The following is a 23,843-nucleotide window of genomic DNA, read 5'->3' as shown; positions in this document are numbered from 1 at the left end:
GGGACAGTTTGAGAGTTTGGCCGGCAAAAACAAGGAGATCCAGGAGAAGCAACAGGCTGCAGACGCTCAGCTGACAAGAGAAGACACTGTCCTGACCCTCCCCTCTCTGCAGCCATGTCTGAGTGTGAGGGGCTACCCACGGGTGAGCAAAATCTTGTGCACATGTGCATGGATCTGTGTTCAAGACTGATATATGAGGTGAGCATATGTGCTTGTAAACTGTTTGGATTTGTGTGTCTGCACATGTGTGTTGTTCTCTGTGTGTGTTTGAGGGAGGGTGTTTTTCTCTCTTGGCCCATCTTGTTTTTAGTCGAAGCCCTCCACTGAGACAGCTCACCCAGCAAGTATTCAGCTGCAAAGAGGAGCCGGTTCAGTTTGGGCCCTTATATGGAAAACTTGGGGAGAATTCCCTCTGGTTTCATCAAAATAATGCAGTATGACTCTGCAGCAGTTTTAATCAGAGACATGTAGAGACAAAAGCGAAGGAGAGAGGTTGGGTGGAGGTAGGAAGGTAGATGTCGGTCTTTCACAGTGTTCCTGTGAGAAAGATTTATGGATACAACAATACTACATGTGACCCGGCTGTTCCAGGGCTAACGGAGACAAACAGTGTGTTCTGAAAAGTGTCTTAATTTCATTAAAAGCAAACATATGGTGTTAAAATGTTACTCTGGGAAAAGTAAAAGTCAACCATAGGAATAGCACCTGAGTAAAAGTGTCAAAACATTCAAAAATGAACAGAAATTGTCAAAAGGATGTGAAGAAGTAAGAGTTTTGGCGTCTTGAAGTTAGCATGCTAACTGCTAGCCCTGGCCTGTCCTTTCTCATGATACCGTTCAGGGCTCCCAGTCTTGGCCGCTAGCTGCACGGCTAACTGAGCTAACTGACAGCAGCAACAGTTTGCTGTTACTCTGGTGATACACTGGGCGATCTTCATTTGGAGTATGAATTCAACAAGGGGCAAATTCCTACATATTGCACCTTTAAAGTATCTGATTGAAGTCAATTGTAGATATATTTACATGGATGTATAAATTGTGTTAGTGTTCGATTACCAATTTGCGCTACTTGCAGCATGAAGTGTGTAAAGTAACTAGTAACCAAGGTTATTAAATTGATGTAGGGAGTAAAAAAGTACAGTATTTGCTTCTATAATGTGGTGGGGTGGAAGTATGAAGTAGAAGAAAAAGGAAATACTCAGGTTAAGTCCCAAAAAGGTGCAGTACTTGAGTAAATGTTCATCACAAGCAAGTATAAAGATGGTTGGTGTGTGTGTGTGTGTGTGTGTGTGTGTGTGTGTGTGTCTGTGTGTGTGCAGTTGAGCATGAAGTGAAGGGTCATTTCCCGTAAGTGCAGCCAAGCTGAGAGTGGAGCTGAAGTCCTTACAACCGGCCGTCTGACAGAGCAACAGAAACAATCAGTTATAAATAGAAACGTGTCTTGTTCTCTTGCTCGCTCATGTCTCGGTCTCTTACTCCTCCCCTCTATCTCATCTCTCCCTGTCCTGTCCGTTTATCTCCTCGTTTTCCTGTTTGCTTCCCCTCTCCGGCTCGGTCCATCCATGCATGATTCCCTTAATTAAACATGACTCAGCAGTTTGAGAGCTGTCTGATGTTGTCAGTGAGAGAGCAGGCGGCCTTGCTTAAAGCTGCCAAAGCCGGTGGTGATTGTATGTGATGGGCAGCTGACCACACCTCCATTATCCATCATATCATACTATAATAGATTTGCCAGGAAATTACATCAAATTCAGGCAGCTCAATTATTGTGATTTACTTTCTGGCACAGAAACTCAGTGCTGCTCCCTTTTTTCAAGTCATGTTGATTCCAAAATCGGATAAAACCACAAAGTGGCTGCTGTCATTTGAAAGACTAAAGCCTGGTGCTCCAGCTTTACACCTACAATTTTTCCTTATCAAGGGTTCATTTGCAAAAACATGTATCTCTGTTTTAATTTATTTAGCTAAACAATTGTGCTGTCAAATCAATATCAATCAAACGAGTGTTGGCTCATTCATTTAAGGAATGGCTTTTATTTTTCAGCCCTTTCACTCTGTCTGATGACTCCTACATGGATCTGCATCACACCAATCACGTGTTTACTGTACATTTAAATCCTACAATGTATCAAAGGGAAAATCTTTATGGAATATTTGAATATTTTCATTCAGACATTCTTAATTTTTAGAAGCCTTTGGGTGTGAAAATGTAACATTATAGTAGGGTACCATGTAAAGCCTCTGCAAACTGTCAGAACAGATGTTTGCGGTGACTCCGCTGAGGATGTGTGGGAATGAAGATGTTATCTGAGGGAAAAGTGTTTAAAGGAAATGGTGCGAGCAGGAATAAACTGTTTAGGAAGGTCGCCGTGTAGCCGGGCGGTCAGGGGAGGTTTGAAGTTGAAAGGTTCCACGTTTAGTTTTAGTGACAAACACACAGTCTTTTAATTATTTTAGACAACAGGCCCTTTTCACTGCAGACATTCTGACTTGTCTTCGCAGGCAGAGCAAAGGTGTTGGTGATGATATGAATTATCACTCTGACAGTGAGACACTGCAGTGCACAATACAGGTGCCCTGAAAGAAAAGCAGCCCAGGTATAATAATAATATATGATATTAATATTTACACCTAGGTCAAAAATGACCTCAGTGGAAAAGCTACACTGTTGCTGTGTGGTTTTAAGGATTGATGGAAGAAAATGATAGAATGTTGAATAGAATTTAGTTAGGTGGTGACAGTGAGAGTTGGACAGAGCAGCAGGAGTTCAGCTAGTGTCCTGCAGGTGGCAGTATTTGCACATTTTATGACTAGTGCAGGGAATGGAGTGCAGGAAAAGCACAGGGTCATGAAAAGTGGCAAGATAGATATGAAAAAAGGAATGAAAGGCTGGTTGGGGATGTGGTGCAAAAGTGAAGAAGAAAATGAGATATGATAAAAGTAGGGATGTGAAAGGGGAGCGGGGAAGATGGGAGGGGGGCGAAGGGGCGAGGAGCGAGGCGGTGGCTGTCGCAGAGGAGATCAGTTAGGTGGAAAATGAAAAGGAGCCCTGGATGTGTCATGAAGCTGAGAAGTATGGGGGCTTAAATGGGAGCTGACAAGACTTTATGTGGACATGTGCAAGAGAAACCACCAGGATCCAGTTACCACCGACTGCAGTACAAATACTATACACAGAGACGTGCATTTTGGGAGGATACAGGGGTTGCGTTGCGCTTGCACTTGTAACACGTGCATTTGCCCCCCCTACCAATAAAACCGCTCGCCTATTCTGATTTGAATCGTCAGACTGGCTCCTGATTATTGTGTTTTCCCTCACTTGAATAGCTTTCAACCATAAATTGACTGTCTGGGGGAGGACTCCTACACTCCCTGCTTGATTTGAGTTTCAAGGTTCATTCCATTGTCATTCTGCAACGCAGCATTGTTCAATGAAATGCATGTTGTATTTTCTCTTGTGCTACACAAAAAAACAATCTTCCTTACGGCGGAGTGTTGACGATGAGTTTAAGGGTCTCACAGCCTGAGAAAGAAGAAGCTGCTCTGTAGTCTGGTGGTACAACAGCAGATACTTCGGTATCTTTTACCAGGCGGCAGCAGTGCTATATATGAACTCTCATCATACTGCGATGAATGTATACTGCATACTTCACTGTAGAGTTCTCTTGATGTCTGGGACTGCAGTCATGGGTGTACATTGTGAAAAGGAGGGGGTTGAGCACGCAGCCCTGGGGGACTTGAGAACTAAAGTCTGACCGACAATTCCAAACCATCTTGGGTCTGTTTGTGAAGGATATGTGTCCCCTACGCCCTTGACTACACACTTCTGTGTGTGTGTGTGTGAGCATGCTAGAGTGAGTGAGTTCAGAAATGCAGATGAGAGGTGAAGATGGCATCATGGCCCGCTGACGTCAGCCCTCCATCTGTGCCCTGAATAAGAGGACTAGTAGCTTTGCTGATGTAAAAACCTATTCCTCATATCAACAAACTGGTTGAAAGGGGGGGGGGGGGTCATTTGTCATGCGGGCTTGAGCACAGTCACCTGCAGTTTCATTATAGGGAGCAGGGCATGCCTCGACATATGCATGAGAGTAAAACTCTGCAGCAGACACCAGGTTTCCTCAGCAGGGTTTATTTTAGGCAGCATCGATCGCTGGTCTGAGTCGCTCTGACTTTGAAAGGGAGCAGGAGAGGAGCAAGTGCAGGAAGAAACATTATTTGATGCAGGAGCGGAGGGTATGACATGAAACGGAAAGAGAAGGCATTCAGGAATTTATGGAATCGAGCTGTGGGTGGTGGCGCATGAAAAGCAAGTGAAAGATAACACTGTGTGCTGTAGAGGTATGCATTTTCAGCCACGGTGAGATGAGTTCCGTGTGATTTCGCACCACATATATATATATACACACATCTGTGGACAGTGCAGAGAGAGAGAGCAGGGCAGAGTTCTTGGTTGTTCAGGAAATGGGGGAAGGGTGTACAGGGATGTTTCAGCGGCCAAGTCAGATGTGATTAATGTTGTCGTCGCTTGAGAGAACACACAGCCCTGCACACTCCGGGATACACAGTGTGTGTGTGTGTGTGTGTGTTGATATTACACACCACAGCACTGCTGGACTTTCATGCTAGTTTTAGTGATGAGGTGGATTTAAATCGCCGTCCTTTAGATAAATGGCCCCCTTTCACAGCAGTGGAGGGGTGACGAATTACAGCGTCTCCTCCTGACCTGCAAGGTTTTCTGCTTTTTAATGGCGCACCGGTCGCATTAGTAGATTTCCATGGATCTCAGTCGACTGAAGTACACCGATTCTGCTCTACTTGTGTGTCCGAGTTCTGCTCCTCATTAACATATAGATTAGATGTAGAGAAGTCAGTGTGGTTTAAACCCCTCATCCCCACTTCTATTGCATCATTAGTGTAAAGGCGGAGGGGGTCAGGCAGGGAGGGAGAGGTATCAAAGGTTGACACAGAAGCGACGGAAAGCTCAAGTATTACCATAAAACATAATTTGATACAGTCATGATGATGTTAGGAATGTCATGCTTTCCTGCAGAATAACACAGTAGGTCTACTTTACTGGCTCATTCCCCGTTCCCCTCTCTGTCCATCTGCTTTCTTCCTGCCTGTCTGTTCATTCTGTCCCGTCTAGTGTTTGTATGTCGGCTTACTAAGAATGTAATCCCGCTCTCTGCACTTATATGATATATAAAGCAGGTCCGCCCACTTCGTCCTGGAAGAAGGGGCCTGTTTTTGTTACCATTAAAGGATTTCTTTGGGGAGTTTTTCCTTAGTCAAACCCAGCATTTAAGGATATATGGCATTGTATATACAGTTAAGAGTTAACAAACCACTTATAACGTGTTAAAAATGTGACTACCAAAATGTTGACCTATTTCTAACAGGCACTGCCGATGCTTAAGGACAGGATTAGGAGTTAGAGGCAGTGATTCTGGGACTGAAGTGGCTTCAGCATACTGCAGTTAACAATGACCAGCCAGCGACACCTAATGTCAGCTTCAGAATCACCAGTTGAGTTAGTGACAGGTGTAAAATATCTACTCATGAAAGTGTTATGGAGATTGTACTTTTTGCATGAATAGCCCTATAAGGACGTCGCTCAAAAATGCAGACTCACTTCCTGGTTTTTACAGCAACAAAACACGATGCTCTGATTGTAAAAACAAGGCTAAATTTCAGATGATACTTAGTATTTACATTGTTCAGTCAAGATCTGTTGCCATTGAACTTGCTTTATACGGAGAGACTGCATATTTTAATACGCTAGAAGAGATTCGGTGACCTATAATTCTCCAGTGCTGTTTGATGTGTTACAGAAAAGAGGCGCTGCAGTAGGACATGTAACGCTGCTCCACAGCCTCAGGATTAGGAGCTATTTACAGCCCAGAAGCAGATTCTCCTCTTCTACACTCACGTGCCTTCTCTGTCTCCCTCCCATGAAGTCTGTCTTCCATGGAGACTTAACAGAGAACAGGACGTCTTCCTTTTTAAGCCTCAGGAACCGAACTCTTCTTCACCATCGCTCACCTTAAATCCAATACGCACGCTCCTGTTTATCTCACAATGACTGCCGCAGCACCCCGTCACAGCCTATATTTGCTGATTTATTTAAAGAATTTCAGAGTTGATTAAGCGTTACTCATATTGATTTTACCCATAATGCCAGGGTAAGAATCAGTGCTGCTGTTCAGATCTTTCAAATACATCATCCGACCACTGCGAGACTTGCAAAATACATTCCCACGGGCCCCTCCTTTTTAAAATTTTCAAATGTGGGTAAATGTGGGGTTTTGTAGATATTACACAGTCTGGCAGTGGATTTCTACATGCATAATGCTATTAGAGACCACAACCGAAAGACTGCGCTAAAAACACAAGTGGTGACCCAGTTTTCCTTAACCATAACATCATTATTTGGCATTGCCGCTGCTTGTGTGGCCCACAGTGCACTGCAGTTTTTCGCTGCCATTTCCTTTTCATCGTGTATTCTTGTCTCTCTGCACTGATTGCACAAAAAATTTATTATACAGTCTTTGTAAATCGACTCTTTCCATTGGGTTGGATAACATATTCAGTTTTGGAAGGTGGAGTGGGGTGCAAAGGATTGAAACAGACAGGTGGCAAGTATCAGTAAATGATAGAGATTATACTGAACATTTTCAGCTACATATGCAGCTATGACGATATCGACAACTTGTGAAATGTCTCATACGGCATTTGGTAATCATATCTTTAGTTTCCAGAGGGTGAACTCTAATAACTTTGAGCATCTCCTGACTTTTCTTGTTGCATCGCAGGCAGGTTGACATTTACGACTAACATTGAAATGTATCATAGATTGTCATAAAACTTCACTTTCACCTCAGGACTTTATAACTTTGGTGACTGCTCAAATTATCGTGTAGCTCAAAGAGACTCTGCGCCCAAGCTGAACCCTTACAGAGCCGCAAGGATGGCTGTGACTCTTAAAGGGACAATTCACCCCAAAAATGAAAGTCCAGTCATCCATGGAAAGTCGGCTGAAACTTCATAGTCCACAAAACATTTCTGGAGCTTCACAGCAGTATTCTCCTGACCTACTTCCTCTATCTTCTTCTTTTTTAACCTGGAGTTAATGTTGGCAATTTAGCTGGCCCTATAGTTTCTGCTCATATTGCTGTAGACTCGTATTGTCATTTCACTTTTTGACAGTAATGATGTGATACAGACGGCAGGCAGGAAGTTGGTTTACCGTGATCCGTCACAGGTATTACATCGTATTGTTGGTTTGAATCCAGATCTTTGTTGCCATGGGAGTCCTCGTGTTCTGCCTGATGCAGCTCCTTCTGGTTTCTCTGAAGCAGCAGAGCTGTGAACAAAACATTATCACCCTGTTGGATTTTACCCCAATGAAAGTAGGTCACATTTACCCCCTCATAATTCATGATGACAAAAACTTTCAACAGCTCTTCTTTATGGATTCTAGTTGATTGTTCCAGGGGTTAAACAAAACTGTTTGATTATGTTTCACACGCACACACACACACACACACGCAGCAGATAACGGCTTGTAAGTGGAACATCAGCACACAGGCAGTCTCTTTTCTTTAGATTCTTGAAGCTAATTATGTTCGACATGAGGCGAGCAGAGTTCATAATTCAGTGTCAGGAAATGTGCTTTAATCTGGACTCAGTGCCTAGTCAGATAAGCATGTATTAGAAAGGACAGGTTATTCTCCCCAGCAGGTTGGAAATGATGTATTTTCAGCAGTCACTCAGCTGACTTACTCTCCCCTCTCACATTCAATCCATCTCTCCCCGTCTCTCTCTGTGCTCTCCTGCCCGGACAGTTATTAGAAAGAGTGAACCTGTCAGTCACAGACAGTATTACATCCTCTGCCGGTCTGGCCTCTTTTCGACATCCAGGTGCGTCAGTAGTACAGCTGCTGTTATTAGATGTCGCACGGTCACGCCTTCAGAATTAATCATTTTTCCATCGACCAAAGTCTAAGGTAAGATAAGATATGAAAAGATACAACTTTCATTCTCCTTGATCAGTGCATGCTAACACACAGTTGTTCAGCAGATACTGTTTAGTATTTTTCTCTAGCTCAGTGTGTTAGCATTATAACAATGGCTAATTAATTTAAACAGAAATACAGTTTAGCTTAAATCTTCACTTAGTGATGTTGTGAATAGCTTTACCAAATTTCATAGAAACACGTATAATTGCTGAGACCTTTTTTTTCTCAAAACCAGTGAAATAAATGGAAGACAAGAGAGAGAATGTTCTGCCTACCTTTCCTTGTTGACTCGTATTTGGTGAACTTTGCCACCTGCTGCTGGAATGACTAGCGATGCCTTTATGAACCCTTTATAACTTTTTATTTCAACGTAATCATTTATTGTGATCTCACTTCCTTATATGGCAACAAGGATATATAAGAAGTCTTCTGGCAACTTTCCCTGTGTCACAAGCTTTCTGTAATGTTTAACCAGTTGGAGCAAAGCTTAACGGGGCTGCCCACAACCATGTTCATAAAGATTATACAGAGTCTAGCCATCCAGCTTGACTGACTGTAAAAAGTACATGTGCCCCACAGGCTTTGTTTGAAATTTGATGTGGATCATCAAAACCCCAAGTTGGATTAATCCGCGGTGTAAAGCACAAAACAGCCCAATAACCGGGACAGGCACACAGATGGTGGCTGGATCATACAGAGGATTGACCTTGTTTCCTCCTCAGCTCTGGATTTGATTGTGCATAATCCTGGCCCACTGACAGACTGACTGATCATCTGCAGATAAAACCAGTGTCAGCAGTTTTCTTTTCTCCCTCTCTGGAAGAAAGAGAAGAACGACCGGCTCAGTTTGAATGTGACCTTCAAGTGCCTCCTGAGAGCCAACACTGTAAAAACAGAGTCAGCAGGGTAGGTGAGAGAAAAGTGCTGGAGTGCTTTTAAGGAGGAAACTGCATCCTCTGTTAGATGTACTTTGTGAGATAACTGCATGTGCTCTGACTCTGCAGGCGGTCCGAAAACTTTCTGCAATTAAAGGTCTCTTTAGCAGACAGACCAGGTCTCTAGGCCCATATTTCTATAGCTCCTGCACTAGCCATGTAAACTCTAATGGTGTTTTTTCCACCAGTTTTTGTTTTTGCTTTTGTTTTTGCCATGCCAATTCAAACCCAACAGTGCCAAATTGCGCCGATTCGCTTCTCTGTCACCAGTTTTATGAGTAGGGCCAAGCCGTGCTCACTATAAGGGCAGCCACATTTAGCAGCAGTTAGTGTTACCCTGATGATATGCTGTTGGTGATAAAGTAACTCACTTTAAAGTTAGCGCAGCAAACTACATGAGGAAACCTTAAGTATCTCTATTTGAATTGTTAATTCCTCTCTTTAGGTGACTGATGCATGGTAACGCAGCAGATTTGTAAAAATTGTTCTAGTGGCAAAGTTTAAGAGGTTAATTAACCTTGCAATGATTTGTGTTTGTCTATAGGGGGCAGCAGAAAGATGTCTGAATACAACATTGACACATCACCTTTTATGTTAATTAAGTAAATATGTTAGCCAACAGTTGCTTATTTACACATCCAGCATCTATGGAGCAACAATGTCATTCATTTAGAATGTGAGACCAGTAGTCACACTCTTTTAGCTCTTTGTTTGAACTCCACCAACTCCTGAGGCTAATATCTGTTTCTTTAGCTGCTGAACAGTCCACTTTGTCCAAAAGCTAGTCGCTAACTGTTTCCATCTGTAATATGCATGTAGTTTAGAATAGATTTTAGATCTTTTTTGTGATGAAAACATTAGCATGATGCAGCTGAAAAACAACACTGTGAGAGCGATTAGTGGGCCAAAACAGCAAAGTCAGACAGCTGAACAATGAGCTGAAATTTGCTATAAAGCTCCATGAAGACACCTCATGTCATACAGTTCTAAACGTGTTTAGTATAGCTGCTTTACAGCAATTTTCTTTTTGATTATGTTCAATGGCATTATAACGGAGATGTCTTGAGATCATTGCTGTCCCAGTTTGTGTTCCCAGATTGCATGTTGTGGCTGTGCAGATACAGAAGCCTACTTGTTAATAAGAGAGAGATATCATCACACTGCACAGCACTATCCTGTTTATATTCTAAGTGTGTGACTGTGTGTGTGTGTGTGTGTGTGTGTGTGTGTGTGTGTGTGTGTGTGCACCCCATGGATTCAGTGAGGGGACGTGGGAGGGGGGAACAATGGGGAGGTGTGGAGAGAGGAGGGGTGGAGCAGCAGCAGTCCCACCACCTGCCACCCGCTGGGTTGTAGGTGGGGTTTAGGGAGCCGTGGGGGGGATTTTGGAGGGAACATACCCCAGTTTTAGCTGCCTCTCTTCTCACGTGAGAGACAGACACGCAAAAAAACAGACCTGTCCCTAATCTAGATCCTAAATCTGCCCCAGAATGAGATTTGTGATAATCTGAACCCCTTCAGACAAAACACCAGCGTGACTCACGGCCTTCTGAGCAAAAACACAACGGATGTTTACAGCGTGCGTTGCCTGCCTGCTCTGCCTAAATTCCTTTTCTGTATCTAAATCAAAACACATGTACGGTATGCAGTGAACCCTTTGAAACATCTGAAATGGGATTATCGGAATGATTGCAAACACCTTGGTGCATATTCTACACGCTCTAGTTGCAGATAAGAACATTAACTGTAGCTGCAGACAGAAGGTGTAAAGGTCAACACTCTCTTTACTTTCTGTGTGTTTTGGAACGTAATATCCTTGTGATTTTACAACACAACTGCTGCAGTGTGCAAATGTAGCGCCGGCCTACAAAGAGCACCTTGTTTTCTACACAGAATTCAGCCTGCTGCTGCCGGATCTATCGGTGGCTTTTTGTTATTGTGTAATAAGTGAAGCAGAGTGCGGCGTTTTTTCCTGAGGGAGCCGACGGAGGAGAATGGAGGCACAGCTCTGAGGTCAACAACACGGCCTCAAACCAGAAACTGATCAGCCGTTAAGAGGTGCTTCACTACATCCCTTTCATCCCCCTCTTAAAGGTCAAATCTAGCCGCGCCACCTTTTGAACCAGAAGCGATTTACCATATAATGGGAGATACCTGCACAGTAAGAGCAGACAGATTATTCACCTGCCGGGCTAAAAAAAAACAAAAAAACCCGAGAGAAACAAATGCATCCTTTCATGGTCTTCCCCTCCGCTGCCTTTAGAGCATCCCTCGCCTTTGTGTAATTTCCGTCGGCTCCGTCTTGTGATCCAGCAAGAAAGGGGGGAACATTTCAGACATGAATATAGGCCACAGACTCTGTCTTCTTCAGCCTTGTTATTTTTCCCCTGCAAGCTTGAATGATAAATAATGCAAAGAGACCCCCCTCTATCATGCACATACAAAACCCCCGGTCAGATTTAAAAAGCACCCATTTTTCAGGGGGTGTCCCCTCACAAAAGTCCCACCCGGCTCACTTTTTAATTTGCTCCTTCTCCCTAAATCCCGCACCCTCCTCGAGCGCTCTCTTTCTTTCAGTTTCTCCTCCGTCCCCTCCCCCTCCATCCCATTTATTTCTCTCTTTTCTCAATCCCCTGGTCTCCCTTTCATTCTCTCCCCCTCTCGTCCTTGTTTTTAGGGATCCCTCGCTCTCTGTGCAGTCTGCAGCGTGGCAGATAAGACAGACAGAGGACAGAGCGATAATCATGTTTAGCCACAGCAGAGATCCCCTGGCAGAGTGTGCGAATGTCTGGCTGCAGGAAGGATGTGGCGTTCGGTTTGTTATGGTGTGTCCCCATGTGACTTTACATACATACGGTGTGTGTGTGACACGTGGGTGTGTGTGGAAGAGCAGCGGAATAACGTAGAAACAGAGAGAGCCAAGGTGCCTGAGTCATTCTGGTAACCAGCCATTTGTTTAGTTTTGTATCCCCTTCTCTCCTTGCCTCTCCTCTCTCCTTCTTTCTCCTTTCCTCTTTTTTCCTCTCTCCACACATCTTCCCCTCAACCCTGCCTCTTCTCTCATCCTCTCCTCGGCTCAGTTTCTCTGATACCTTTTCTCCCCCTCTTTCCTAGCCTCACCTGCTCTCTCCTTTTGTTCCTTCACCTCTCCTCTTTAGTCCATTCCTTTCCATTCCTTTCCTTTCCTTTTAGTCATCTTCCCTCCTCTCCTCACTCCCTTCACTTCCCTGTTCTCCTCTCCTCTTTTCTCCTCCCTCCTCCCACCCTACTTTGTCCTGTCCCTTTACCTCCTTTCCTCTCCCGTCTTCTTCTCTGTCTGTATCCTCTCTCATCCTCCACCTATCCCTCATTTCATCCTGTCCTCTTTGCTTTTCCTCCCTCCTTTTCATTCCTGCCCCTCTTTTCTCGTCCATTCTCCTCCTCTCTCCTCGACTCTCTTTCCCACTTCTCCTGTCTCCTCTAATTTCCTGTCTCCTCCTCTCACCTCACCTCACCTCACCTCTTTCCTCCTCTCTCCTTGTATCCTTTTCTCTCCACTCATCGCCTTTCCTCTCCTCCTCTCCTCCTCTCCTCTCGCAGAGGAGGAGGATCTATCTGACAGGCCCAGCCCCCTGCGCTATGACTCGTCCACACTGTGTGACAGGGGAAGGCTGGGCTGTCCCGAGCTTTATCTCAACACACACACACACACACTCACACTGAGACACACACTCACACACACACTCAAGCGCACACAGTGACTGCCTGTGCCAGAGCCTGCCTGCGCTCTCGGCTCAAGCCCTCTTAAAGCTGTTTTTCTGCTGGAGATCAGCGAGAGCTAACGACACACAGCTGCCTCTGCCGAAGACAGAAAGACAAGAGGAGAACGGAGGGAGGGGAAAAAGAGGAGCTGGAGGGAGGAGAGGACGAGCACAGGGGGAAAACAAAACCACCAGCAGCCTCTTAACTTCTGTCTCTGCGTCTCTCCGGCGGACCAGCGCCGTCATTCTTCAGCAGGGAGTGTGCTCTGTTCCATATCAGGACTTTTTTTTTTGTTTCTCATTAAGAGGGGGTGGACAAGAAGAAGAGGAAGAAGAAGAGGGGCTGTAGTTCACATGACATAATCAGAGTGAATGGGTTGCCATGGTGACTCACCCAGGGAGCCTGACCCGTGCAGAGTGAATGGAGGGAGCGCCTTGGACGCCAAGTGAACGATAAACTAACGGAGGGGAGTCACCAGTGAGAGAGAGAGAGAGAGAGAGAGAGAGAGAGAGAGAGGAGTGGAGAAGGAGCGGTGGATAACAGAGGGAGTAGAGAGGAGCGGAGCAGAGGTTGAGAATGGAGGACGGCTTTTCCAGCTACAGCAGCTTGTATGACACCTCATCACTGCTACAGTTCTGCAATGGTAAATCTACTAATCCTCCCGTCCCCATCCCCCTGTGTTCATTCTGCATGTTGTTTCCCTGGACTTGACATGTCACCAGCTTGACTGGCTAAACTTGACACCAAGTAGAGGTGTGTGCTGCTGTATGTGCCTGTGTGTGTGTTGCAGACGTGAGCTATTTTCAGCTCCACTGCAAGCTTTTTTGTGTCCTTCTGCATGTCAAAAGATTTGCTTTGGAGCATGTCGTCTTGTTGGTGAACACTTAAGGAAATGATTGAAAAAAAAAACTGCTGCAGAATCCAAATGAAGTTTCTGTGTTGTTTTTTTTCTGCGTGTGAGCTTATAAACAAAGAAGGAGGGAGGATGAGGAGCAGTCCTCTGCTCACAGCAGCTGCCCTGATTACTGTGGTTCTGCTTGATGCGATGAGGGTTAGCTATGTGATGATTATATTTCTCCCCTCACGGTTGATTACGATCAGTTTCGCTGAATGAGACAACACAGAAGTGGCGGGACGGGATGCTCGTGTCGCCTGCTGCACTAATGTTATTTATTTGGTGGCAGAGGGAGAAACCATACTTCAGGCTGCTGATGTTATGGGTGGGAGAGGGAGTGACTCAGGGAAGAAGTAAGGCAGCATGACACATCAGTATGACATCAGTTTAGGATTTATTTCTAAGAGAGCTGCAGTTTGGTTTTTTTGATAAAGTAAACACTGGTAAACTGTGCTCGAAAAGACGGTGAGTAAGTTGATCTCAGTCCAACATTTGTCATCACGTATCGCTTTCGAATGAGGTTTGGTTTAACTGCGTGCATACTGACAGACTAGAGTTAGTGAGCCCCCTTCACAAAGGGGATTATCCCCAACACAATAACCCCTGTCTCTAATAGAAAACTGTAGCACATGGACTTTGAACCAGGCTAATTCGAGGCTGACTCAACCAGCTAAAAGAAAAGAAAAATGAAATCTTTATCATATGAATCTAGCATTTTTCATCGTGTACTTAGCAGTTGACTGCGGACTGGTTAGCGAGCGTAAACTATCGCTGCTGAGGCATAGAGTAACCTATAATTGGCACTAGTGGATAATGAAAAGATCAATAATATTTACTGCGCTGTGTAAGCGCTAGCTGTCGATGGGATGAGGGAACACCGCTGTCCAACAGAGCAAATTATAGCTGTGGAATTACATAGAGGAAGAGGTGTCTCTTCCCCCCCCCAGCCGTGGATACTGGGAACCTCACTACTTTCATGAATGACTGATGAGGTGAATCCAGTTAAAAGCTTTTATCCCTCATGGATTTCCCTCATTAAATTTATAGCGATCACAAAGGAGGAGATGCAGACAAAGAGGAATAGATGAGCTTGAGAGGCTTACGGTTGTGATAAAGATCATCCAGACTGAAAACAATATGTTTTTTCTTATACATTTAGTGTAACAAACAGAGATATAACTACTCCCTTGACAGTCCATCGATGAGTAATTAAAGATGGAACATCTGCTCCAGTTTTGAAGGTCACATAAAGAGAAACAGGAATATGTAACAAAGAGGAGGCGTCGGATCGAAACCAGTTCATGGTTAGCATCAGGGTTTGTGCCATCACATATCCTTCAAAGTAATATTGGTTTGATTTTAACATGAAAAATATATATTGTGATGATGATAATAGCCTATTTAACTTTAACTTGCTGACGTGGAGAGGATACCGGTACGCACGGCAACAACACTGGTTGAAGGCATAGGTTACGTTGCTCCTGGCTCCACGATGGAGGAGTAAGGAGTCGACTCTTCATTACCGTCACCATCGCCTCCCAGCCTCGCGTTCACCCTACAGTGCTTTTTCATCATTAGTTCCTTTGCATTTCACAGCTAGCTTTATGTTCGTACCACACATATGCTTCACACTACATTAAGCGAGTAATGAGGATTCTGTGAGTTCTAAACCCCAAATATTTTTGTATTTTCTCAAATTGTCAAGAATATCTTTACGGTATGAATACTTTCTAATACACAATAATAAGTGCTGATCCCTAGTAACTAGGGGAAGGGAACAGAACTGGGTTTGTACTTGTCTACTCACAAGTTGTGTTGCTGTGCGCCAAGGATAACAACTGAGGTGGGTTGGTTGGACTGACCTGAAAAACAGGTTTAGCAGTTGTTGTACAGTATCAGAATAGCTCTCTGAATTCCTCTGAGGAAATGACTGACCTTTAAACATCTAACAAAGGTATAGCATGTCAGTACTGTACACCTCTCGAGGCCCAGTGGTTTGTGGACAGGTGGAAGAAGTTTAGTGTCGGAGCAGGCGAGCATGGAGAGAATCTGTAAACTTCCTCTTTCTGCACTTTGTCCACTCAGTCTACATTTGATTATGCTTAAGATTCCCCTCTTGTCCTTCTTGCCATGTCATTTCCAGCAACCAAAGTGAGAGGCTGTGAGCTCTCACTGCGAGGTTGTTTGTAATGCTTCGCAATGTCACGTCTCCTCTCCGAGAGAAAGCAGATGAAATAAGACATGCTCCTCGGGGGCTGTTGCCGGGGATTTTCCAATCTCCAAACAAACGGATTTTTCTCTCTCTCTCCTTCACACACACACACACACACACACACACACACACACACACTCACACACACACAAAACTAAAACACACTTAACTGGGGAGCAGCGCCTTGCTCGTTGTTCCAACAGACTGCTTAATTGGGTGAGCATTGCTTAAGATGTGTGTGTGTTTGAGTGTATGTAGGATTACAGCAGCCACAGCAGATTTTCTTGTGTTTGTGTGCTTGTGTGTAGGGCCTGTAGGCCAAAGTGACATCACTCCTGCCGCTGCCGTCCAGCTGAACCCAGATCCACTCAAAGCAAAAGTCAATGATGTCATTCATCCTTCCTCTCTCTCGGTCTCTCTCTCTCTCTCGGCCCGTGTGTTGTGGAGCATCCAACCAGACTAATGTTCGGAGACTAGGTCAGCTAAACTGCAGAAACGCGCGCAGGCTGCATGTTTTGTCCTCAGGAGGTCGGGGCTAGCTCAGGCTAACTGGAAATTAGCCTTATTACACACTCTGACACACACTGATTACAGCTGATGAAGGGAGCGAATCCTTTAGAGAAGCTTTCTGTCTGTGTTAAATATATCAAATCACATTTGGGATCTACTGGTCCTCGAGAAGAGGACACTTTGATTGAATTAGTCTGTGTTGTGCCCCTTGTAATAAGATTGCTTTTGTTTTTATAGAATTATCATTGTCCTTGTATCAGATTGGCAGGATTCTTGTTCAGTTTAAGGGTAAGAAAGTTTCCATTTGACGTTACCATCACTTTAAAGGACCATCATGGTTGTTTTCCCTACTTCCTCGACATCTTACAGAGGAATTATCTGCCCAACAGCAATCTTTTTTAATGCAATGAGAAATCAATTCCTGAAATATCCTACTCACTGTCCCGACTGCTTATTGTTCATCTTATGTCTTTAAATCTGCCAGTGCAGTGCCTGTTCAAAACATACTGTTCGGCACAGATTATCTGGTAAAGTGAGGGGTTCACAGATCCAGCTCTAAGCCTCCTGAAGTGCTCACAGACTCATCTGGGTTGCCCTGATGATATCAAAATAAATTCTGGATGATTACATCTGTACTTTCTGAGCCAGACCACAAAAACCAATGAGAGAGGACTCCCAGTGCAGCTGACAGTGCTGCCTTGCAACAATAAACATTCTAGCCCTTGAGGCCTTGTTTATGTCTGCTTCCCCATGAGATCGCAAATGATGATCAGATCAGATTTTCACTGCTTGATTATCGTGGTCAAAATTAATTCACAATGACAATATTATCCCAATATCTCTAGATTCTATCTTGCTAAAAAACTTTTGCTGCTTTGGACTAGGAATTCCTATACTTAAAAACAGTAGCTGAAACATGCACGATCATTTGAGCAAAAACATGACTTAATACGTTTCCTCGTTCATTATCTCCTGATGCACCAAAAGCTCCTGATGGGTTAATAAGTAAATCTGTTAATAAGTAAATCCGGCTTGCTTACAGCGCTCTAATACTGATGATCGCACACTCGTGTTCATCTTGGAGCGCCCAGCCTCTCCATCCTATCAAATCCATTTGCCTGCGCTCATTATCGAGAGGTGGTCTCATACTGTTTTGAGGTAATGACGTCCGCTCAGATTTGGATCAAACATCCCTTTATCTCTGTGTTCCACACTCGCGCTGTACACCCAAAGGCACACTGGCACAGCCTGCACCCCAGCTGCAGCGTACCATGATGGTACCAGAGCATGTCAGCGAGACAGCTGAGAGGGCGCGGTGAAAATGGCATATAGAGAAATCAGGAGCAAAAGAACAGCAGAGTGAGTGCTTAAGAAAGAGAAGGAGGAAGTTTGAGTCAGTCGCAGTACAGATGCACGGGGCAGGCGTGCTGGGCGGAGAGGGGAAATGAATGAAGACGGAGGCTCTTTTGATGTTTGTCGGAGGTATTCTGATGCACAGTGGCGGTGACTCGACTCCATCCAGTCGCTTCCTCTTCTTGGCTGTGCATCTATGGGTATCTGCATACAAACCCTGATTGGTGATGGCACGTGTAGGGGGATTAGGATTTAAGCCCCGCTCACGTTACCAAGCACAGAAGCCAAGAAAGGGTGCCAAGGAGGAGGAGACGGAGGTGCTTGTGTCTGTATTTGTGTTCGAGACTAAGTTTTTTTTCTTCAACTCAGAGGCTGCAGTGAAACTTCATGTCAAATAGTGTCGACAGAGCCTTCATTTTATCTTATTTTCTATAAACTGTGGACCTTTATAGGAGACATATGATCATTTTTAGCTTTTTAGAATTTTATTTTGGGTTAGTACTAGCATAGGTTTATATCCCCTCCAACCAGGTCTGCTCTGACAGGTCAGCTTGCACATGCCTGAGCCGAAATTGCTAACCACAACAGAGCAACTTTGCTAAATCAATTCTTACATGCCAAACTAGCCACTAGGCATTAACTTATGCAAATGCTTGACAAGCTGATGTAGTGTGATGTCACGAAGTCACAGAATTGAATGTGGGACATCCGACAAGGTGTTTCAGGAGCACTTCATTCTGTGGGAGAGAGGAGCTTCTGTTGTCTTTTCAACTGTCAAGATCTTGTACTTGCACAGTAACTTAAATAAAACAAAGGACAGAGGAAAACATTTAAAAAGCATCATACGTTCCTCTTAAATAATAAAAAAAAAGCCCCTTAAAGCGATAAATCATGTAGTTTGAGTTATGCCTTCCTGTTGAGGTTTAAATCCACATGCACTGACTCTCAGCTAAGCAGGAAACATCCACTCCTCTTCTTCCTGTTAACCTCTTTCCCTGCTCTTTTAACATCATCTATCAATGTCTAGTAAAACCCGCTGGCAAGCTGACCTGCACTCTTGATATTTCCTCCACATGAGTAAAGGCGCACTAAAATGTCAATGCAGAAACAGTTAGAGAGAGGAGTTAAAGGAGCTGATGTCTGTCGCTGCCGTTATTCATGTGTCACTGTAAAATGTAGCAGAGCAGCAGTTTAATAAATATCGACCTGAATGGGATAACTCATCCGCTGCTGCTGATTCATTTAAAGGTTGCCATTGATTTCCCATTGCTGTGTCAGTGAGCTCACACACAGCTCTCCATTCTTTTTTTTCTTTTTTTTTATCGTGCTCTCTCGACGTCACTGGACTTCTTCCTTTTTTTCAAGACTCTTCTCTGTCCTTCACCTCGCTTTGCTCGCCCCTTTCTCTGTCCACCACTCATCCCTGTGTCAGACTCTCTCACGCTCTTTGTTTGATCTTGTGAGAGTGCCCCAAGTGGAGCTCAAAGTGCTTTTTTTTTTTTTTTTTATCTCCAGACAGTCAGATATTGAGCGGGGCGGTTTGGGCTTCTGTAGTCACGAGTCTTTCCCCCCTCGTTGCCCCTCCTCCCACTCCTTATCTCCCTCACTGTTTTTCTCGCCTTTTTCCTGATAAGGTTCGTCTTGCACTTTCTCTCTCAGCTGCTCACACGTACACCCGGTGACGGTGTGTGCTCGTCAAACTTGCACATGTTAGCAGCTACAATACACTGTGACTCTGTGGTGTTTTGTCTAAAACAGCAGATTGTGCTGCAGGAGAGTCAAGCTGCGTGTGTGTGTTTGCAGATCTGTGGCTGCCCTTGTTGCCAGTTGAGAAATGATGCCGATTACATAACGAAAGCAGTCCAGTGACCACGCGGTGCCACCCCTCCCCTCTGGGACCCTGCTCTATTCATGAATCATCTGTCTTAAATACTTGTAAAGCAGGGCATGCTGCACAGTGGATACACACTACATAGAGAGGACGATATACTACTATCTGTAGAGGTGTGCTGTAAAGTGTCTGCATAGAGGCCACGAGCCAGGATCATGCTGAGTCATGATTAAATGATGCAGAATAGCAGGTGGGCATGTGAACAGCCCCAATAATTAATTGAATTACTGATATCTGCTGACATGGATTCTACAATGTGTTGTATTATCCAGTGAGAGTGGTTAAACAACACGTTGATAGCTATTTGGAGTTTCAAGCTATAATAATTGTTGCTTCACCGGTACATTCCCCAAAAATAAGGAAATATGACTTGTTCTCAGAGTTACTCCTAATAAAAAACTTTTCTAACTTATTTCGATCACCCTGTGTAGACAGAAACCTACTATTACAACTTAAATCCATATTACAAATTACATATGAGGTAAAAATTGATATGCATCGCATGAATTGATTGCGCGAGTACCATCAACCAAATGTTTGTTTACATCGGCCATGTTTATGACTTCTAACTCAACAGGTCATGCACCAAACTTTTGGCCACATTTCTGAGTAGTTATTTCGACTTTAGGGGGCATTCACATTCATTTTCCCAGGCGGGAACTCACTTTTTCAATTATTCTGACGCGACATGAATGCACTCTAAGACCTAGACTAGATTTAGACTGAGTGAAATTTAGACTGATAACTTTAATTTTCCCATTCTGCTTCCCAAACAAACATTTTATGTTGATGTGTAATGATTTAGGACTGCAACCAATCATTATTTTTATTATCAGTTTCAAAAATGCCAGGAGGATAATTTCCCAGAGCCCATGTTAATGCTGAGTGTGTGAAAAAGGATCCCAAACCTAAAGAACATGGAAAATAAAGAAAATCTGTGACCTACTGATCAATTGCATATCAAAATAGTTGCAGTTCATTTTTAATTATTATTGACTGAAAGGACCAGTGGGTGTAGTATTTGCTGAGATGAAATCCACATTTCAGTCATGATATCTGAGATCTGTCAATACAAAAATTGTTGTTGCTGTTTTCCCTTTGGGAGCTGAATGCGCCTTTAGTTGTTGTGCATTTGCGCTGAGACAAATCGTCAATACTGTTATATACAAAATATGCTTGTCAATATTCTGGCACCAGCGTCACAGTGCTTCCCGTTGCCTAGTTGAGGCGGGGGCCCCTTTGTGGTTTTTCTGCTGACGCTGCACGTCTGCATGAGCTCAGCTCTCTATAAAACTCTCCATAAAACTCAGAAGCATGTTGTTATATTGTTGTGCGTGGTGTTGTAACCTTGTGATGCGGTGCATTTGGTTCAGAAATAAGGTCAGAGTCAGTGTGCTCATGGAAAACAGCCTCTTGGTGAGCCAGCAGGCAGTGGATGCCATTTGTTGTCCTTACTGAGTATTCCCTCTCTCCTCTCTCCTCTCGTCTCCTCCTCTCTTGTCTTTTCCTCCAGTGACACACATTCACGCAGCCTCGTCTCATGACCCACTAAAACAATCAGGCATGTAAAGCAGGCGTGTGTGAGTTCCTGTGCTAAATATATATATACTGGCTCTGCCTGTGTGTCTGTGCAGCTAATGTTTCTGCCGGTCGAACATGAGAGGGAGAAGCACTCTCTGGTTAAGTGTGACTGTATTTGTGTATCCCTGTGTGTGTCCATCTTCAAGTTCATGTTGCGCATGTGTGTGCGTGACACCACAAGGTCGGGAGAGGAGACCCGTAGGCTGCATGAGTCCTTGGACAGGATGTCAGGGCTGTGTAAAAATACCATGAAAGAGCCAAAAACAGAATCGTGTCAGAAGCTTCTTTGCTGCATGGAAATGCTAAATGTGCTCAGCAGAGGGTCGACTTCTACCTGTGGGGGAGGGCAACCAGTCATAAATCACACAAATCAGCAGAATCCCAAGGAGATGCCATTATTTTTAGTCCCTGCTTGATGCTCAGAGTTACACCAAAGCTATTCTGTTCAATCAGTGAGACACAAGAAAGGAAAACAGTCATTAAAGACTCATGAATTTTTACACACAAGAAGCTGTATAGCGCAGTCAGGTATTCACGTTTGTTTCAAATTAGTATGCAAATGATTTCCAGCGCAGATCATTAGTGTGTGTCTGCGTGAGCGCAGGTATGTCAGCAGTCATGAGCGCACATATCCGTGCATATGAATGCCTGTGCATAAATCTCCATTTTGTTCCAACAATATGCCACTAAACGGTTTAAGATTAATCAGAGATCCATTTAATTACTGTAACAAGGTGACGATGGCTCGATTATATTTATGGTAATTATCTCCATAAGCGTATTGTCTCCAGTGGGCCCACAGCCACGGCCCATTGATTTGTCCTCTCCTCATCTCGAAACCTTGGCCAGGATTTCATCTGTCCAGTTGTGATGTGAACAGATATAATTAACCTCTGGGTGCCCGTGGTGCAGCTCCCAGGGGCTGCTGGGCACCATAATTGGTCTCTTACACCTTCTGTTAATGGAAGAACGGAGAGGGAAGCCCCAGCTCTACTAGCATGTGTGCGTATGTCCACATGTCCATATGTATGTATGTGTGTTCAGCCTGCTCTGTAACAGATGGAGAGGGAGAAGAGGAAAATCCCATTAGAAATTCAATTAAAAATAGATGCATCAAGAAACACAGGTGCAGAGACGAGAGGAAAGAGGGTGGACATGATTATTTGATTTCATTTCCCCTCTATCTGTCAGTTTCAATGAGGGAATAAAGGAAAAGTCCAAGCTTTAACATACCTAATTTACATCGTTGCAATGTACTGTGTTTTCATTGACCAGTGTTGGCATATTTCTCAAACTTGTCAACATACTAAGCATGATCATGGATGTATCATTAAATCAGAGTTCATTCGCCATTAACATAGGTGGTAAATGTCACATTTTGTTTTCAGAATCACAGAGCAGTGGAACAGTTTCGCCTCTGTGATAAACAGAGCAGATGACCTGTTAACTCACTTGAAACTTGAAGCTGTCTCACTGTCAACTTTTGTATTTGTTGTGGAATAAATCTGACGTTACTCAAAACTGTTGTTCCCAAGCCTAAGGCCCCTCCTCAAAAGAAATATCACCCCAAAGCCACCCAGTTTCCAGTTTAGCAAGCTTGATTGTACACAGATGCTTATCGGTTTTCACACTTTTAGATTTAATATTACTGTTTCAGGCTATATTGTAAAGTATTATATCGAGATCAATAATACAGACCAATTCTCAAATTTGAATAAAATCTGCAGATCAAACAACACAACACTGACAATGACAGATAAAGCCTGTGGTTTGACGGTGTCAACAGAGCAGTGTTGAGTCTGATTTCAGTTTGCTAGTTCGCTCAGATTCCCTCCCGTCAGACTGTGCCGAGGGCTGAGATGTATCAGCATTTCTTTGATCTATGTCTGTTTACCGCCGTTGCTCTGACTGAAGGCTATTTTTTTGCTGAGGAGCTGGAAAATGTGTTGCCATGACAATGAGAAACTGTGAGTTGTTGTGTCAGTGTCTGCGGCTCAGCTCAATACAAAGTTATTGATAGTGTGTTTTTGATGCTAACTGCTGTTTTTAAGACTCTCGAGGCACCCACTTTGGGAACCACTGACCCAGAGGCCTCAGTCAACACTTACATTTAAAGTCTGGAGAGCCAACATTGACGATCAATGAAACCTCATGGCTGACTGGTCCAATCAGTGAGCTATGGGAAGAATTTAAATGATGACTCAGGACTCCTCAAAGTCACCAGAACTATTTAAACCAACCAACTGGACGAACTGAAACAGCTTGTGAGGGGGATATTTCTTCTCTCAGATTTATTTAGAAATCTGTGCAGTAACACCCACTGGAAATAAAGCTCACAGCTCAGAGAACTGCTTTTTCACCAGAAGCATTTAAGTAAATCAGAATCCTTGTAAACATCCCACGGGGGGGCGACCGTCCACTGAGACCACAGCGAGCAAAGAAAATGTAATGAGGTGGCCTTATCAGGTTTATCGCTCACTCGAGACAAACATAGCTGGGACAGGCTCAGGTGTGTTTTCTGGGTGATGTGACAGCTCTGGTTGTAAAAATAGACCGCATGTAGAAGCAGTCAGGATTGTTGTGTGGTGAGAGCGCAGAAAAGTAAATCATCCCAAAATAACTCCCGAAATGCATTGAACATCACTGACATATAGCAGCGTGAGTGCATTGGAGGGATAGAAATGCACTAAAACCAGTTTTTAACA

At 44.0% G+C, this 23,843-nt stretch overlaps 1 protein-coding gene across 7 annotated transcripts in view; it reads left to right on the top strand.

Moving 5' to 3' along the window:
* The window catches only part of eml1 (EMAP like 1), a 54,866-nt gene continuing 31,023 nt past the window's right edge, over window positions 1–23,843 (top strand). For 3 of the 7 annotated variants that reach the window (XM_030391393.1, XM_030391390.1, XM_030391391.1), the window contains exon 1: window positions 12,597–13,339. In XM_030391393.1, the coding sequence (XP_030247253.1) occupies window positions 13,273–13,339 (67 nt within the window). In that variant the 5' untranslated portion in view covers window positions 12,597–13,272. Of the gene's footprint in view, window positions 143–12,595; window positions 13,340–23,843 lie in introns of those variants that run through there. The other 4 variants (XM_030391388.1, XM_030391387.1, XM_030391392.1 and 1 more) reach the window with 3 other exon arrangements.

Source organism: Sparus aurata, chromosome 16 (genome assembly GCF_900880675.1).
Source record: "Sparus aurata chromosome 16, fSpaAur1.1, whole genome shotgun sequence".
Lineage (NCBI taxonomy): Eukaryota > Metazoa > Chordata > Actinopteri > Spariformes > Sparidae > Sparus > Sparus aurata.
The sequence above is the reverse complement of the archived record's forward strand: the minus strand, read 5'-3'. Positions and strand labels throughout refer to the sequence as shown.